This window comes from Lepidochelys olivacea (genome assembly GCF_965140295.1).
Source record: "Lepidochelys olivacea isolate rLepOli2 genome assembly, chromosome: 21".
NCBI classification, from domain to species: Eukaryota; Metazoa; Chordata; order Testudines; family Cheloniidae; genus Lepidochelys; species Lepidochelys olivacea.
In genome coordinates, this window is record NC_140431.1 from 7,198,991 (window position 1) to 7,217,936 (window position 18,946).

The 18,946-nt window shown below is 43.2% G+C and overlaps 1 protein-coding gene across 12 annotated transcripts in view; it reads right to left on the bottom strand.

The window, feature by feature from the left end:
* NFASC (neurofascin) overlaps window positions 1–18,946 on the bottom strand; it is a 184,088-nt gene that overhangs the window by 23,553 nt on the left and 141,589 nt on the right. For 4 of the 12 annotated variants that reach the window (XM_084611008.1, XM_084611009.1, XM_084611005.1 and 1 more), the window contains 3 exons: window positions 18,421–18,435; window positions 5,936–6,100; window positions 1,737–1,853 (listed from right to left, as the gene is read on the bottom strand). The exons of 4 other annotated variants lie outside the window; for them this stretch is intronic. In XM_084611008.1, coding sequence (XP_084467134.1) covers window positions 1,737–1,853; window positions 5,936–6,100; window positions 18,421–18,435 — 297 coding nt within the window. The remainder of the gene's footprint in view (window positions 1–1,736; window positions 1,854–5,935; window positions 6,101–18,420; window positions 18,436–18,946) is intronic. 4 more of the 12 variants (XM_084611010.1, XM_084611014.1, XM_084611006.1 and 1 more) reach the window with 1 other exon arrangement.

Below are 18,946 nucleotides of genomic sequence, written 5' to 3' on the forward strand. Positions count from 1 at the left end.
AAATGGGTAAATGCCTAATGCTGTGGTGGTCTAGCAGGGGAAGGGGAATGCTACATGGCAGCTCAGCACTAATGTCCAATTTAAATTGAGGCAGGAGTTATGGAAAAGCCTGTTGGCTGCATGGTGAATACCCCACTGTAGCCTTGGCTTGAAACATCATAGGGTGCAGACAATTTAAATGGGTAGGTGAGACTGTGTTACCAGAGAACGAACAGATTGGTGAAAGTCTAATAGCCCAAGCTCAGACAGCCCTTCCTTCTAGGGGTGCTTGTGGTATATGCTGTAGCCAAGACAACTTTCAGCCTCTGTGTAAGACGCCTGGCACTAGTATAAAGAGGTGGGAAAGCTCTTTGAGTCCTTTCTGACCAAAGACAGAAGGGATCTGGTTGCTCCAGTGGCAAGGGAATCTGAAAGAATTAAATGGAAACCAGCACTACCGTTTGTATGAGCAGTTCAACTCCACTGCGGTTTGCAAATGGCAGCTGAATAAGTGCAGTTTTCCAAGATATAGGAGCACCTTTAGACCCTTTTGGGTATCGACAGTAAGAGGTCTCCTGGGGAGTTTTCCTGAAAGGAGATTTGGGAGGCGCCATCTGATGATGTGAATATCCCAGATCCTGAAATCCTTACTCAGGCACAACTCCCATTGGAGCCTGTCCTGAGGAGGGACTTCAGCATCTGGCCTCATGTTAGGCGCAAGCTGTGTGTGTTTAAGATTTCTCTGCAGTGAACGGGAGTACTAGGGATGGAAGAGACCAGCACGCGAAGCTCCGAGAAATGCATTGCATTCTACTATGTTAAGAGCAAGAATTAGGGAGTTGAGCGCCTGATGAGAATTGCAAATTCTGGAGTATGATGCAGAAGGGAAGAAGATAAACTAATTTCCGTAAACCAGTACTGTGAACTGCAAATATTGCTTTGCCTCATAATTAAAGGTGTGGAAGCCTTACAGAGGGAACAGGTACTGTCTGGCAATCGAAGGGATTCTAAGTAGCATGTGAGTTCATCTCTAGAACAGTGTTGTAAACAAAGTTAGATCACTGTCAAGAATTAGAAGACTGTTTAAATTCATACCAGACATTATGAAATGTTCGGGAAATAGTAACGTACACTGTTTGCATCTATCTGCCTATTGACACCACAAAAGCAATATTTAAAAAACAAAAACAAAAAAAAAACCCTGACAGGTGCCAGCTTTGAATTTCCAGGCCAGATAGAGCCCTGTAATTTTATGAGACAATGGAATCTATTATACAGGAGTAACTGATCACAGGTGATTCTGCCCTTTTCATTCCAAAGCAGGTACATTTTTTTTTTTTTTTTTACTGTTGTGCCATAGATTATCTATTAAAAGTATTCATTTTCCTCTCCTTAAGAATTCGTTCCCAATTTGGTTGGTCTTTTTCTATAGCCCTTAATCTCATGACAAGCTGCAGCCCTTACAGCTTCCTTTGCCCTGCTAATTCAGAATGCATGGATCTGAACCCTCCATTGCAAGAAATGAAAGGAGAAGGTAATTACATTTAGAAGAATGGCAAAACACACAATTCCAATGCATTCTTAGTGGCAAAGAGAATCCTTTGCAATTTCCCCCCAGGAACAGGCTGGACAGTAGGTTTCAATACACTGCAGTTAGTTAATATTGCTTAAAGGGGCTCTTTCAAACCTTGAGAAACCTTATAGGATCTCTAATGGTGTAACAGCCCTGCGGTATCTCCATGCGGTCTGATGCTTACTGGTGATATACTCAACCACAAAGTCAGTTCCAGCAGAAAAATTGTGGCTCCAGGTGATGTTTGCCCAGTTACTGTTAGTGAAAGCTTTTACGTTCCATATGGATGATCCATTCGTGGCTGGTGGACAGGTTAGAACAGGTGTTAGTACTTTGGATTATACACACATGGACCTTAACCTCACATCTGGGTTTGACAAACTATTTCAAAGTTGTTATGAATTATAAAAGTTAAAGCCCCTTGCATTAGTTGGAGGATATGCCCTCCTAGCTAAGTATGCTACACTGCCTAAGGCACGTTTTATTCATTGGCAGATTCAGAACCTGGCTGACGTCTTAACTCTGAACCTTCAGCCTTGTGGGTGAGTTTAGAATCAAGAGTGTGAGTGCATCACAGCCTGTGTATTTAGGTAACTCCGTTCTTAAATTCAGAGAGGCTCTGCCTCACACGATTGATAGACTAATGGCTGTATCATAACTACTGTGCTCAAGCTAAAAGAGTGCCTAACCCAAGGTGACAGAAGCATGCATCAATTCACGGGCTCACTACCACAATCTAGAGGAGGGACTGGGCAAAAACATTTCCATGTTAATAGTCTGCAAACTACATGTTGGATAATGCAATCAAGCTGTTCCTAGCAAAAACACAAGTGACTTTCAAGTTGAGGAATGTCAACATTACTTTGGAGAGTGAGTAAACACCTCTTTATGTTAAATGACAGGTTTCAGCGTAGCAGCCCTGTTAGTCTGTATCCGCAAAAAGAAAAAGAGGACTTGTGGCACCTTAGAGACTAACCAATTTATTACTGTAGCTTGCACCTGCAAGTGACTTAGGGCTGGTCTAAACTGGCAATTTACAGCACTGCAACTTTCTTGCTCAGGGGTGTGAAAAAACACCTCCCTGAGCGCTGTAAAGTGCCAGTGTAGACAGTGCCCCAGCGCTGGGAGCTCCGCCCCTCGTGGAGGTGGTTTTCTAGAGCGCTGGAGAGCTCTCTCCCAGCGCTCTGCCACGACCACACAATCTGTGTTAAAGAGCTGCCACGACAGCCCTTTAGCGTTGCCAGTGCAGACTAGCCCTTAGAAGAAATTACATTGTGATGTATACATGACACATTTCAGAGTAACAGCCGTGTTAGTCTGTATTCGCAAAAAGAAAAGGAGTACTTGTGGCACCTTAGAGACTAACCAATTTATTTGAGCATGAGCTTTCGTGAGCTACAGCTCACTTCATCACTTCATTTTAATTCTTAAAAAATGGAAGATTTTTCCATAATATAAATGGATTGCAAAAGGGCATCTCTTTATCTGATTCTTTAGGGCCGTGCAATCCCATTGGATGGACAATGTGGAGCCATGACAAATGGAGTAACTAGAGACTGCTGCAGGAACCCTGCCCCAACAAATCACAATCAAGGCCCCAAGCCTGTGAAGACTCATACTTGTGGTTAGCTTTATGTGTGTGGGTGTGTAGACCCATGGAAGTCAATGAGACGACTCATGTACATAAGTGTTTTTGCAACACTGGGGTCCAAGTGATACGCTGTCATAGCTGTTCCAATGCAGCATAGTGTTGCTAACTCCCATCATTTTATCATGCACGTAGACATATATTGGTGTTTTTTTTTAAAGCCCAGCTGCTGTAGTCAGGTGATTGCAAGAGAATTTCAGCTTTCAGTTAAAACCAAAAGTGAGTTTCTTTCCCTTGCCAAGAAAAGCTTGAAAACATGCACCGAGTGCAGTCTAAAGGTTCTGAAACCAAAAAGGCAAACGAAAAAGAGCCCCACATTTATTATTTAAATAAAATCCTCATGACTTGCGGGGGTCTCACACAAGATTTTTGAACGGCTGGAACTGACAATTCTGGGAGTGTAGCAAGTAAAATTTGGGGATATGGCCAAGGAATAAGAGGATGGAGTCAAATGAGAGAAGAGTTTCTTGACATGTTCCTGTTTCAGAACACAGCAGTTTCTATTGACTGCTACAAAGCGAGATAAACTCAACCAGAGTATCAGTCACCAGTGAGGTTATTTGGGCAGCATAGGAGAGGACTGTTAATGTTTCAAGGATCATTGTGTGGGTGAGTTCTTGTACTAACATTAGAGCATACTGGACCCCATTCATCTCATTCAGTGACTTCCCAGAAGCAGAAGAATGTTGTAAAAGGCTTACATTTTTTTTTTAAATGTGCAGTTTCTGCATTTCATGCTGAGTTAGTGATAATGGCCCATTTTCACAATTTTTTACTTTAAAATGGTTTGCATTCTGACCATACAGCTTAACATGTTCTCCAGTTTTGAATTTCATAATTCAAAATTCATTTCTGCTGAAAATCGATTCACTTAAAACAAAACAAAACAAAAACTTGCAAAAATGTTGATTTGGTCATTTTGTGGAAACCTAACAAAACCCACATACTTTCAAATCATGAGATGATGGCCCAGAATTTGTTTCCCTCCTCTTAAAAAATGGTGCATTACTTTGTCACAACACTGGTAACTGCATTAATACATGACCTTTCTGCTTATGTTCTGGTGCGTGGTTTGAGACAAACACTGCTGATTTCTTCAGCTTGTTGTGTTGCTATGAGTCTTTTTCAGAGTCACCTTTTCTGTATTGTGGTAGTACGCACTGCTTCTGTGATACTGCCTATTTGCAATTACTGAGAACATTTCTCATGTAGTAATTTGTCTGAGACCTTTCTGGTAGCAGATCCCTTTATGCAGCTTGGTTGTGGAAATCCTGCATAGGCACTAGGCAGCAGAGTCTGTCTTTGGCCTGGTGTGCATGAGAAAGTTGCATCTCTTCAATGTAAATTGATCTGGTTAAACCAGTCCAAGCCCCTTATGGATGTTCTTACTTCATTTTAAGAGTAGCTTATTGCAGTGTGATTAGCTAATTTCAGCTCAATTGATATGTGGATGAATAGACAGGGGTTTGCATTGGTTTAACATCTTGAGTTAAACTGGTGTAACTTTATCATGTAGACAAGGCATTTAGCTACTCTAGGAGCTAGAGAGAATCATAGAATATCAGGATTGGAAGGGACCTCAGGTGGTCATCTAGTCCAACCCCCTGCTCAAAGCAGGACCAATCCCCAATTTTTGCCCCAGATCCCTAAATGGCCCCCTCAAGGATTGAACTCACAACCCTGGGTACAACAGGCCAATGCTCAAACCACTGAGCTATCCCTCCCCCCAAAGCATGGGTTCTGTCTGCATCTAGCAACCCCCATAAAGAATCCTCTTCGTTTTCATTACTAATTAGTGTGATGTTTTTCCTCTCTCAAGAGGAACAACAGGGATTTTTTTGCACGTGATCCTTACCTGTACAGTTGTCTAGTTCATAGTTAAGCTGAGTCTTAACTATGAACTATTTTGATTGTATTAGCTTCTGCCACAAGCTTAGTGCACTTTTTGGGTAAGTGAATACAAATGATAATGTAGTCATTTATCAGTAAGTACCAGTCTATCTATCAGAGATGCAATTACAGTAACTTCTTTTTTAAAAAGCAACAGAGACCTCTCTCCATTTTCCCCGTCAATAGATTAAGGATATTTAGAATCCTGTTACATTAGAGAGTCCATCCCCATGTAAATGCAGGATGTAGTCCTCCCAGCAGAGACACATGATAAATTGATCCTGGCCCAAAGATGGAACTTGTCTGCATCCTGCAATTTTAAATACTTCCCCAAATTTCCCATGGGCTATAGATCTAGATTGCACTACAAAGAGAGTGGTCAGCATAAACCAACAGAATCCCATGCACAATAATGGGTCTGCTAGCTCAGTTGCTCTGCTTGACTTGATGTGGAATTCTCTATAATAATAATAATAGAATCCCTTTTCTGAGATGGTAATAGAAGATTTAATAATACTTGGTGACCTTCTGTATGGTCTTCCACCTAATTATTTAAAAAGTTTTGCATACGTTCATTAAAATCACACCACTCCTGGGAGGGTGACATTATCCCCACTGTAAAGATGGAGTAACTGAGGCACAGTGAGTTAGATTCGAACCCAAACCCCTGTGCTTTGACCCCTAGATTCCCACTGATTTCTTGTTAAGCCACCCGCAAACCACTAAGAAGTTCCCCACTTGTTGGGTTAAATTCCATCCACGGCTTGTTGTTTGAACCTGAGTACGGACATGAAATAGGTGACAGCTACAGTTAGTGGGGTAGAGGAAATGGGGAAGCGTAGTACCAAACTCCCGCTTAGTGGTGGCTGTTGGAGCACTCTGCGTAGTGGCTGCAGTGCCGGAGACGGTTGTCGTGGTTGTCGTGGTTGTGGCTGCGGTGGTGATGGTGGTTGTGGCGATGGCTGTGGTGCTGGTCAGACTGACTGTAGTTGTAGGCAACAAGGTTGCAGCTGGGAGAGGGAAATGTAGAAACTGCCGTTTTAGAAGAGGTTATATCCTTAGCTCTTTCCATCCCCAAAGGCTAAATGCACGCACAAGAGGGAAAGCAGAGTGGCGTGGCATGACACAGAGAGAAATAGGAGTTGGTGGGAGTGGGGGAACAAACCGAACCATCTGAAATGAGAGAATGAAGCTTAGTTTTCATTTTCTTTCCATGTGCACATTGCAAGCGACAGTCACGCGCTTCAGCGCCAGCAGAGGTGGGTGTGTGGGGGCCTGGAATCTCTTGGATAAAGACAGACGCAAAAAATTCCGTAGGTGAGTGACAACAAACATGTGAAAAGCAGCAGGAAGTGGGTGAGCTCAGGCCCCAAACAAATAGCCCCCAGTGTTGTTCTGGGCTGGCTGTTGGTTTTATTCCCTTTCCCGTGGCTTAACAACTTGCCTCTCTTTTCAGCTGCTCTGCCTTAAATCACCACTACCACCTCTACCCCTTTTGGATTTAAACAGCAAGAACTGGCATCACTGGAATGAGAGAGAGAAAAAAAAGTGACCTATTTATGTTCTCTTGGAAGATGAACAGAAGGGCCAGTTTCTGCTCCCCACTTTACACCCAGTGTAACTGAGAAGAGACTTTAGCTCAGAGCAGTCAAGTCCCCTTTAAATAAGATTTAGCTCTTAACAAAATAGAATAACCCAGTTTGTCACAGACTAGGCAAAGCAAAATTCAATTAGCTTAGCCCACCCTGAACTAGACCAACACCATTTCTGAGCTGACAGCAGTCTGCCTGCAGCCACTTTACCTGTTTCCATTCTAGCTCATCTTAAAGATGCTGGAGACTGTTGGCGCTGAAGAGGCATTTGTAGGACAGGGGATGCAGCTTTCTGTTTTAATCTAGTGGGGGATGACTTCAGCTTTGCCTCCCGCACCTGCCTTTTCTATTTATTTATTTAAGATGAGGTTTGCATAGTCTAGGTTTTCTATAAACCCATTTTCTCCTCACTCCATCCAGATCCCCCTTATGCTGTATTTCAGGAGAGAAAAAGGGATCTAGGATACACCCCATTCTCTCCTAGTCCATCAATAGTTGTGATGCAAATCTAAAGAATACTGAACCCTATCGACTGATGGTCCAGTAGGTGGAGATTGGTGTTTTTTTCTGTGCTTGACACCACAGGCTGAGTTACGGTATTTAAGAAATCCTTTCACTTCTTGGATTTGTCTACACACTTTGAATAAATCAGGACCCTAATCCTCAAAAGATTTGAATGGGAGAATAAAGCCAGTGCCTTTAGCTAGGTATATGACTGTAGATGGCCCTTGTTAATAGGAATCACTGGGTGAAATCCTATGACCTGTGAGGTGCAGGAGATCAGACAAGTTGATCACAATAGTCCCTTCTGGCCTTAAAATCTATTACAAATGTAGGTATGAGGGTTATTTTGCTATTTGTAGAAGCGTATCCAAATGCTCTTAGCTATGAATGAAGGTCAGGCCATGTGAAATATTTGCACCACCACTTGATAACCTAAACCTCAGAGGGTTATTGCCTTGGGCTAAATTTGGATTTGATCTAAAATTAAACAGCACTTGTCAGAGTAATTCATCAAAAATTTGCTTTGCGATCCTTGTGCTGAAGTATCCTAGGTTTTTATAAAATTCTGCTTTGCTTATTTTTGTGATTTGGTGACATGAAATGCCTCTCCTGGTTATGAGTGAGAATTAGTAGAGGACCTATTTTAAATATGACCTTTATCCAAATAAAACCAACTTTAGGGGAGGAGTCTAAAAAGACTGCCCAGAACAAAACCAGGTCTTTGCCACTTCCTTGTTTTCACTTTACCTGGGTATGCAGTTTGGCAGGTCTTGTGCCCAGGTAGACCCCAGTTGTTTTCAAAGGGGCTCCCTGAGGACCCAACTGCAGGACTAGGGCCTTATTTTGGTTCTTGAAAGAGATGCTTCTTTGCACATGACTCTGCTGCATTCCAGGGTCCCTTGTTGCTTAAGAATCAGGATGTGCCTCAGTGGGCTTCCCAGAGGCCCATAGAAGGGTTGTGTGCACGTATTATGTACGTTGTTGGTTTCAAAGCAGCTAGACCCAAAGAGTCCCACCCACAAAATATTTGTAAAACCAGAACGTTTCTGGTGGTCCAGAAATTAGACTTGTAAGAGTTCAGCGATGGAATAGAACTGTTAAATCACTCAGTGCATCTCCCTGCCAATTTCCCCTTACAGCATGTCACACCGACACTGAAAATCCCAGTAAACTACTCAAACTGAAAAGGAAACAAAACAGTTTACAGTATGCAAGCAAGATAGTGTGTCTTCCCTTTTCACAATAGCGTGTCAGCTACAGACCTTTAGCACTCAGACACAAACACAGAACTACAGCCAGTGTCATGCACAAGCACAGCCATCAAAAGCCTTCTGCCATCCCCTTGTCAAAGGTTTGACTGATGTTGGTGAAGAAGCAAGAATGCCAAAAAACATGTGAGAGAATCCAGAGAAAATGCCATATATCAGAAAGAGAGCTCAAGTCAAAGAACCACAGAACTTGTGTTTGGTGCCATATGAGACACAGAATAATAAAGCCCTTTCTTATTTGATTAGGCTACCACAATACGAGTGCCTCTTTGAGAGGAGAGGACTGCTATTCTGCAGTTCTGCCTCTTAACCATTATAAGATCAGGGGTGTTTTTTATGCCCTGTGGCTATAAGGTACAAAAGCCTGAACTGGGCTGAGAAAAATTAACAGCACTATCTCTGCAGATTCCTTGCATTTTTCTGAAGCTCAACAGAGCAGTGTGGCTACTGGCAATATTAACTCAATTGACCCTAAAAGGACAACCCTCTGAATACAGAATTTTGAACACACACGATGAAAACATCCAGAGTAGGAACCAATATTAGCTAATGAATTCTCACAACTTCCCTGTGAGGCACCCTTTTCCCATTTTACTCAGGGGGAAATCAAGGCACAAAGAAGTAACTTGCTCAAGGACAGAGGAGTCAGTGGCAAAGTTGGCATTAGAACTCAGAAGTTCCTGCCTCCCGGTCCTGCTTTCATACCGCTAGAGTGTGCCTCCTGCTAAATTCTTAAAGGTCTATTTTGTACCCAATGCACTTCTAGGGATTTAGGGTCTGGTCTCCCCTCAATGCCCCTTTCTTGGTGCTTGGCTTACTGACCTTGTATGAATGGCTCAGCACTGTATTATGCTGGCTGGTGTGTGTTTATTTACTCATCCTCACATTAGGCTATGATCCTCATGTATTTAAAAAACAACAGGTGGAGTGCAGTTAGTAGAGTGGTCCTGCTGCTGGAGGTGTCCTTCACACGCCAGGGTGATGGTCTGTTTAATAACAGCCTGAGCTGTGCCTTTCCGCTTTGGCCGACAGTGATGACATGAAGTATTTGCCCAAAATACTGTAACACCGTGATAGTTCCATTGGCACAATACCCCAGGGTAGCGCCATCACATTGTATCAGGATAATGCAGTATGCAACTGCCATAAAAGTCAGTGAGAGAGATTCGGGGTGTGTTTGTAGTGCTTATAAAAATGAATCATCATGTCAAGCCTGTGGCAGACTAGGGACAGGTAAATGCAGGGTCCTTAGATCCTGAAACCCCATAGCTCAAAGGGGCCCCAGATGGAGCTGTGAGAAAGAAGCAGGCTATCAGGCAGCAACCCCATGCTGTACCACTAAGATCAAAAGTGAGAGGAAGGCAAGAATCCAGCTGGAGGAGCTGGGAAGGAGAGTGCATCCCCAGGTTTGGGGGATTTAGCCTTAATCTGCCCATGATAGGAACAATGATACAAAGAGAACACCTCATTTGGTTTTTAGTATGAAATGAATCTTAAAGAATAGCTCAGCTGGTAATTTGAGAGGGAGGGGGAGAGGGGACATTTTCTGTCCTTTGAATTCTAGCCCTTAATGAGGGCTGACTCCAGGCTGGAGAAGGATAAAGGGTGACTTTCAGAGAGAATCAGAGCTTCTCTGAATATCAGGAACATTAAAGGCACTGTCGGGTTATGGGCAGACAGGGAGTGAGTCTGAAATGAGTGGCAAGGGGGCAATAAAAGCTACACTAAAGTATTAAACCTTTACAAGTGTCAGACTCTTGGGGATCTCAAAACGCTTTTACACTTTAACTAATCCTGTCCTGATTGAGAATATATTGTTGTACCCAGTTGGCAGAAACCTCAATGGATCCACAGGGAAATTAAGAGTCCAGGGGTGGGATTTTTAGAAGCACCTAATTGATGTAGGAGCACAAGTCCCATTAATGACAGGTTTCAGAGTAACAGCTGTGTTAGTCTGTATTCGCAAAAAGAAAAGGAGGACTTGTGGCACCTTAGAGACTAACCAATTTATTTGAGCATAAGCTTTCGTGAGCTACAGCTCACTTCATCGGATACATTCAATGGAAAACACAGTGAGGAGATGTATATACACACAGAACAGCTGGGTGTTATCATACACACTGTAAGGAGAGTGATCACTTAAGATGAGCTACTACCAGCAGGAGAGCGGGGCGGGGGTGGTGGTGGTGGTGAGAAAACCTGTTGTAGTGATAATCAAGGTGGGCCATTTCCAGCAGTTAACAAGAACGTCTGAGGAACAGTGGGGGTGGGGGGAAATAAACATGGGGAAATAGTTTTACTTTGTGTAATGACCCATCCACTCCCAGTCTCTATTCAAGCCTAAGTTAATTGTATCCAGTTTGCAAATTAATTCCAATTCAGCAGTCTCTCGTTGGAGTCTGTTTTAGAAGTCTTTTTGTTGTAATATTGCAACTTTTAGGTCTGTAATCGAGTGACCAGAGAGATTGAAGTGTTCTCCGACTGGTTTTTGAATGTTATAATTCTTGACGTCTGGGATTTGTGTCCATTATTCTTTTACGTAGAGACTGTCCAGTTTGACCAATGTACATGGCAGAGGGGCATTGCTGGCACATATCACATTGGTAGATGTGCAGGTGAACGAGCCTCTGATAGTGTGGCTGATGTGATTAGGCCCTCTGATGGTGTCCCCTGAATAGATATGTGGACACAGTTGGCAACGGGCTTTGTTGCAAGGATAGGTTCCTGGGTTAGTGGTTCTGTTGTGTGGTGTGTGGTTGCTGGTGAGTATTTGCTTCAGGTTGGGGGCCGTCTGTAGGCAAGGACTGGCCTGTCTCCCAAGATTTGTGAGAGTGATGAGTTATCCTTCAGGATAGGTTGTAGATCCTTGATGATGCGTTGGAGAGGTTTTAGTTGGGGGCTGAAGGTGATGGCTAGTGGCGTTCTGTTATTTTCTTTGTTGGGCCTGTCCTGTCGTAGGTGACTTCTGGGTACTCTGCTGGCTCTGTCAATTTGTTTCTTCACTTCAGCAGGTGGGTACTGTAGTTGTAAGAATGCTTGATAGAGATCTTGTAGGTGTTTGTCTCTGTCTGAGGGGTTGGAGCAAATGCGGTTGTATCGTAGAGCTTGGCTGTAGACGATGGATCGTGGGTGAAAGCTGGAGGCATGTAGGTAGGAATAGTGGTCAGAAGGTTTCCGGTATAGGGTGGTGTTTATGTGACCATCGCTTATTAGCATCATAGTGTCCAGGAAGTGGATCTCTTGTGTGGACTGATCCAGGCTGAGGTTGATGGTGGGATGGAAGTTGTTGAAATCATGGTGGAATTCCTCAAGGGCTTCTTTTCCATGGGTCCAGATGATGAAGATGTCATCAATGTAGCGCAAGTAGAGTAGGGGTATTAGGGGACGAGAGCTGAGGAAGCGTTGTTCTAAGCCAACCATAAAAATGTTGGCATACTGTGGGGCCATGCGGGTACCCATAGCAATGCCGCCGATTTGAAGGTATACATTGTCCCCAAATGTGAAATAGTTATGGGTGAGGACAAAGTCACGAAGTTCAGCCACCAGGTTTGCCGTGACATTATCGGGGATAGTGTTCTTGACGGCTTGTAGTCCATCTTTGTGTGGAATGTTGGTGTAGAGGGCTTCTACATCCACAGTGGCCAGGATGGTGTTTTCAGGAAGATCACCGATGGATTGTCATTTCCTCAGGAATTCAGTGGTGTCTCGAAGATAGCTGGGAGTGCTGGTAGCATAGGGCCTGAGGAGGGAGTCTACATAGCCAGACAATCCTGCTGTCAGGGTGCCAATGCCTGAGATGATGGGGAGTCCAGGATTTCCAGGTTTATGGATCTTGGGTAGCAGATAAAATACCCCAGGTCGGGGTTCCAGGGGTGTGTCTGTGTGGATTTGTTCTTGTGCTTTTTTAGGGAGTTTCTTGAGCAAATGGTGTAGTTTCTTTTGGTAACCCTCAGTGGGATCAGAGGGTAATGGCTTGTAGAAAGTGGTGTTGGAGAGCTGCCTAGCAGCCTCTTGTTCATATTCCGACCTATTCATGATGACGACAGCACCTCCTTTGTCAGCCTTTTCGATTATGATGTTTCTGAGGCTGTGGATGGCATTGTGTTCTGCACGGCTGAGGTTATGGGGCAAGTGATGCTGCTTTTCCACAATTTCAGCCCGTGCACGTCGGCGGAAGCACTCTATGTAGAATCCAGTCTGTTGTTTCGATTTTCAGGAGGAGTCCACCTAGAATCCTTCTTTTTGTAGTGTTGGTAGGAAAGTCTCTGTGGATTAGTATGTTGTTCAGAGGTGTGTTGGAAATATTCCTTGAGTCGGAGACGTCAAAAATAGGATTCTAGGTCACCACAGAACTGTATCATGTTCGTGGGGGTGGAGGGGTTGAAGGAGAGGCCCCGAGATAGGACAGATTCTTCTGCTGGATTAAGGGTACAGTTGGATAGATTAACAATATTGCTGGGTGGGTTAAGGGAATACATTGCTGTGGCCTCTTGTGGCATGTAGTAGTTTAGATAGTTTAGTGTCCTTTTTCTTTTGTAGAGAAGCAAAGTGTGTGTTGTAAATGGCTTCTCTAGTTTTTGTAAAGTCCAGCCACGAGGAATTTTGTGTGGAAGGTTGGTTTTTTATGAGAGTATCCAGTTCTGAGAGCTCATTCTTAATCTTTCCCTGTTTGCTGTAGAGGATGTTGATCAGGTGGTTCCGCAGTTTCTTTGAGAGCGTGTGGCACAAGCTGTCAGCATAGTCTGTGTGGTATGTAGATTGTAATGGATTTTTTACCTTCAGTCCTTTTGGTACGATGTCCATCTGTTTGCATTTGGAAAGGAAGATGATGTCTGTCTGTATCTGTACGAGTTTTTTCATGAAGTTGATAGATTTCCACTCCATACGGCTAAATGCAGTGCCTTGCATAATGACAGGTTTCAGAGTAACAGCCGTGTTAGTCTGTATTCGCAAAAAGAAAAGGAGGACTTGTGGCACCTTAGAGACTAACCAATTTATTTGAGCATGAGCTTTTGTGAGCTGCAGCTCACTTCATCGGATGCATTCAGTGGAAAATACAGTGGGGAGATTTATATACACACAGAACATGAAACAATGGGTGTTACCACGCACACTGTAACGAGAGTGATCACTTAAGATGAGCTAATACCAGCAGGACAGCGGGGGGGGGGGGGGAGACCTGTGGCCATTTCCAGCAGTTAACAAGAACGTCTGAGGAACAGTGGGGGGGGATAAACATGGGGAAATAGTTTTACTTTGTGTAATGACCCATCCACTCCCAGTCTCTATTCAAGACTAAGTTAATGGTCTTTTTGTTGTAATATTGCGACTTTTGTTCTTGTTAACTGCTGGAAATGGCCCACCTTGATTATCACTACAAAAGGTCCCCATCCCCCCCTTGCTGGTAATAGCTCATCTTAAGTGATCACTCTCCTTACAGTGTGTATGGTAACACCCATTTTTTCAAGTTCTGTGTGTATATAAATCTCCTCCTTGTATTTTCCACTGAATGCATCCGATGAAGTGAGCTGTAGCTCACGAAAGCTTATGCTCAAATAAATTGGTTAGTCTCTAAGGTGCCACAAGAAGTCCCATTAAGTTTCAAGAACCTTCCAATAGGACCCGTGTTCTTAAGTCACACAAAGGTGCTTTTAAAAACTCTACTGTAGAGTTTAGCTGGCACAAAATTATGACACTTGGCAGCTTACCTTATTTAGCCACCTACGTATGGTCCCAATTTGCAGGCTCAGTCAAGGATTTTAGCTACTAAGGCCAACAATTTCAAGTGGAGCCTCTGATGTTCAGTGCCCAGTGGGAGACACTTTAGGTCTGGTTTTCAAAGTGCTGAGCATCGACTGCTCTGGTTAATGGGAACTGCAGGTGCTCTGAAATCAGAGGCCACTTTTGAAAAGTTTGCTGTGTAAGCTTCTTAAATGGCAGGGCAAAATTGCACCCACCAAATCTGGAAGCCAACGTATGAAAATCTAGTGCTGATTCGCCCAAGTTCACACAGCAAATCAGAAATAAAACACAGGAGTCCCTCTAGTCCCCCATTTCCTTCCCCCTTGCTCTAAACCATTAGACAACCTACTCTTCCTAAAACATGGGTTCAATAATATGTAAACAACCACTCTCAGCCCTGCAAAGTCACCTCACCATCAACTCATCTGAGGACAATCTAGGCTCTGATCCAAATAGACCCTGAGTTTTGTGACCCGGGCTCTTTCTCTCCTAAGCCGTCCACTGCCACTTCCCTCTATAGATACTAAAGATACTGTCAGAGGATAGAGTCCCAGGGGTGTGGCACAGTTGCTCAAGTAAAATAGATGGAAAATGTAGCAGACACACTGGCTGCTGGAGTTAATAGGCTAATTAATCCAAAGTAACCGAGAGAGAGAGAGAGAGAGAGAGCGCGCCGGTACATAATGGTTTCTTCACGGCATGCTGGCTCCACTTACGCTCTTTGTTGGAACCTGCATACGCTAATAAACCCACCACTGTTTGCTCCCAGGATTATTCAGACCATCAACAGGGATGGATGGTTGATAGGAGCCTGCACCCCATTTGACAAACCCATGTGAGGGGAAAGTTTGTCATTAGGCAGATGGGCCGTGTTCTGTGCTACGATCACCACACAAGAGAGTGGGTTTTATTTACCACTCCCCCACTCTTTGCCTCCTTTTGTGCTCCATCGCTAGAGATTCATGGCTCCCTCCAATTCCACTGTGAATTCAAGTCATTTGAAAGCTGGGGGTGCAAGTTCTGCATGTACAGTGAAATATGACCAAACAATGCACACCCATATTGCTCTTTAATTATTTAGGGAAGCTTTTAATGTTCTGTTAGGCTGTAATAACTGCTTTACCCCTGAGCATGTCTATAGCATCAGTAGGCTTAGAGGGAGTTCATGAATTTTTTATGAATTTGGATGGAAAGCCAAATGTATTGCCAAGAGATTTTTCTTCCCTTGTGATATTTTTTTTGCAACAGGAGGAAATGGTACAAAGAAAAAAATTATACTAATTTGTTCCAACTGTAATAACTCTAGAAGATTCAGAAGGACAATCAAGTGATGGGTTTGCATATTAGATGGCCAGATTGAATGGACTGCAAAAAAGAGAAGTCAGCAGTTCTCCACAAGTGCTACATTTCTGTCAATGTCGAATGTTAATGATGGAGTTCTCCCCAACCCCACTCCTCTTACAGAGGGGGAAAAAGGAGAAACCAACCTATATCAGCATTTAGCTGTTTAAAATGTTATCCTTCCAAGCCTGGCAAAAGCTTCCAGTTCTAATCTGTACAATGCACAGACTGTGTTATATGGAAGAAAAAAACTATTTATGGTCCCAATCTTGTACGACCGAAGCTTTGCTATTGACAATAGGGCTACAGAATCCAGCTCTATGTGACCTATCAAATATTTTCTTCCTTCATTGTATAAATGAGACCCTTTGGGTTTTATAAAGTAATCCCTTCCTTTTGCTTCGCCCATCTCTAGATTTGGCTTGGTAATGAAATAGAAACCTCATAAGGTGAAGTTTTTGTTTTTTGCTTTGATTCCATCAAATCCGTCTGATTTCCCATACACACTCACAACAAACATGAAAACTGTGTGTTGGTCATCCCCCCTCCCCCAGACCCCCCAAAAGGACCATTTTTGAGAAAAAACAGCTTGAGATTAGTCGTAGTTAAAGACAAATTTCACTATTCTAGAGCACCTAAGGGACCTGCAAAATCTAGGTCGCTAAGCAGAGAGACGAGTCTTTAGAAGAAGGTCAAACAAAATTATATTAGAAACCTGTACTTGTTAGGAAGATAAAGAGCCTTCTAGATCAAATGCAATTTAAATCAGGTGACTCCAACAATCTTCTACTTGCTAGCATGAAACTACTAATCGTATACTGTGGCGCAAGGTGGAGTGAAATTTTAAACTGATACAAAGGCAGGGATTTGTTCTAGTCAATTTTATGTATCATTACTAGTTACATTAGACTAAGGGACAAGTGGTTCTATAACAGACCAGTATATCACAAACTGTTATGGGAAGAAACAAATACCGTTTGCCACTGAAAAGCTAGGAATGCAGTCTACAAAGTATCTGAGCTTAACAAGCACATCATTTCAATTACTAACATGTCTCCTCATTTCAGTTCAAACATAATCTTAGTGGCCACTTATTGCTTATATCGGTAGAATACAAACCAAACTCTGTCAGTCCCTTTGGTCAGTGAGAGCTTTGAACAAACTATTCAGAGGGCAAGACATTCCATCTCATTTCAGCAGTTTGAGAAATATGAACTGCTAAAATCATGATGAAACTGGATGCAATAAGAAGAAAGACGTGATTTTAAGGTTCAACAGGATCCACCAAAGCTAGAAACATTGGTCCTGGCCCAGAGAGGAATTTTAGATCCCTGTTAAACTAGGCTTCAGATGAGCTGTTCCCTGTTTCACTGATGCTATGAAACTGTACGGAAAAAGTTGTGTATGTTTTATATTCAGTTCTTCAAAGCAGACCAATCTGGTACCCTTTGTTTTAGGAAGTGACAATACAGTAAAAGAAAGAAAGGTCTGTAAGTGAGGGAAATTTGCAAAATAATATTGATTAAACAAACTCTGCTGTAACAAAATAGAGGGGGGAGGGAACATCTGCGAAGTAGAAAAGCAGAACCTAAAATACACCATTTTGTGACTGAAAACAGGCCCTGTGTTTGCAGTCAGCACACAGGAAAATCTTCCATTGAAATCCCATTTCCTTACAAGGAAAACCAAATGCCCCTACCCAATCCTTAGCACTGTGTCCACAAGATAAAGCATGGCTTCTTACAGATCCCTTTAGTGCATGCAAAAATGGGTGCTGTCATCTCAGATCAATAGCTCTTCATTGGCACAGGGCATTTGAGATGCATTTACTGGCAGACACGATCCCATGTGCTGCTCATCTGAATCACCCAGGATTGATCAGCCTGGCTGCAACAGCTTCTGCAAAAATCTGCTCAAAATACTCTGCTCTGAAAAAGCTGTTTCTCTGAAAGTTGCACGCCCGTGATGCTATTGCATTTACAGAGGGGAAAACCCCTCATTTGTACCAAAAGGGAAAAAAAATTCAGAAGTGATGCTTTGGCGTTTGCTGTGTTGACACATTTTTGGGTAGTTGGGGATTTAGGTTTCCTAGAAAGCAGGCAGAGACCCCCTTTCAAAAGAACATGGTTTCTCTGTGTCTCAGTGTTGTTACGGAAATATGCAGTAGAGGGCAAAGCCAGCAAATAGCCTAACATGCAAGCATGCATAGCTGCTGCACAAACATTATGCTTAACCCTTTCAATGGAAGCCTGGGATAGAGAGAACTTTTTAGCTGCTGGCCACTGGAGAATACAGTGTGTCATGTACATTGCAGGGTTCGCATGTAGAACTTTGGCTCCGCAAAGCATACACGTAAGTAACGCACCCCTGTATTTCTAGAAGGGAGTAACAGCTGCCGTAGAGTTGTACAGGAATTTTCATTTGTATAAAATGCTGCACAATGAAAAGAGAATACACCCTTAGTACCTGCAGGGGGTGTTTATTTATGATACTACTTTGCATTGTCACATGCATTCTAAGGATAAACATAAATTAAGCTGCACGTAACATACTCAGGCAGCATGAATGCAACATATTGTCCCCATTGGACAGAGTGGAGGATGGAGATGCAGAAAGGTAAAGCAGTTGGTGCAGAGTTGGGACTACAACCCTGGTTGTCCCGCTGCTGTGCTCTAACAACAAGGCTGCACCCCGTTTTCTCTGTGTTGGGCCCTTCTGGAGCAAAAGCAGGATTCTTATAGCCAATTTATCCTCCGACAGCTTAGTTTGCTCATTGAAAGGGTTAACGTGGTGCATGCTTAAGTGCCAGCACACCCTAGAGACAGCCCTTGACTGTGCATTGCCCCCCATGCCTGTTACCTCCTCCTCCAGTTGGTACGGTACCTGGGGTTGGAGTGGCTTCAGAGTGCAGCGCCAGGTATAGGGAGGGGAATACAAGGACAGCATAGAAGAGAGGGGAAGAGAAAACAAAGGAATATATAAAACCACAGCACATTAGTGAGACTGGGGATCAGTCATACACACAGTCACCAAAGGGTTTAAGAGAGAAAGAAAATGCATTAGCTACACCGCAGCAATCCCCTTTCTATGCATAATAACTATAGCTATTTGCATAGGCCAAAGAGAAGGAAGATTCCATTGAGTCAGAGATGAATCATCATTCTCAGTTACACATACCCCACCTCCCCAGCAAATGGATGCTAATGGTCAGGTTCTGCCCTTGTGCGCGGCTTTGATTAAGTAAAGCATTTAAGCATGTGCTTACATCTCATTCAAGGGAGGACAAAATTGGACCCTCCACGTTCAGCTTGCTCTAAAATCCAACTAAAGGGCGTATTATGTACATAAGGTGAAACTGACCCAAGCTGTTGTAATCTCTGAATCAAACAGAGCTGTGTTTAATTTTACC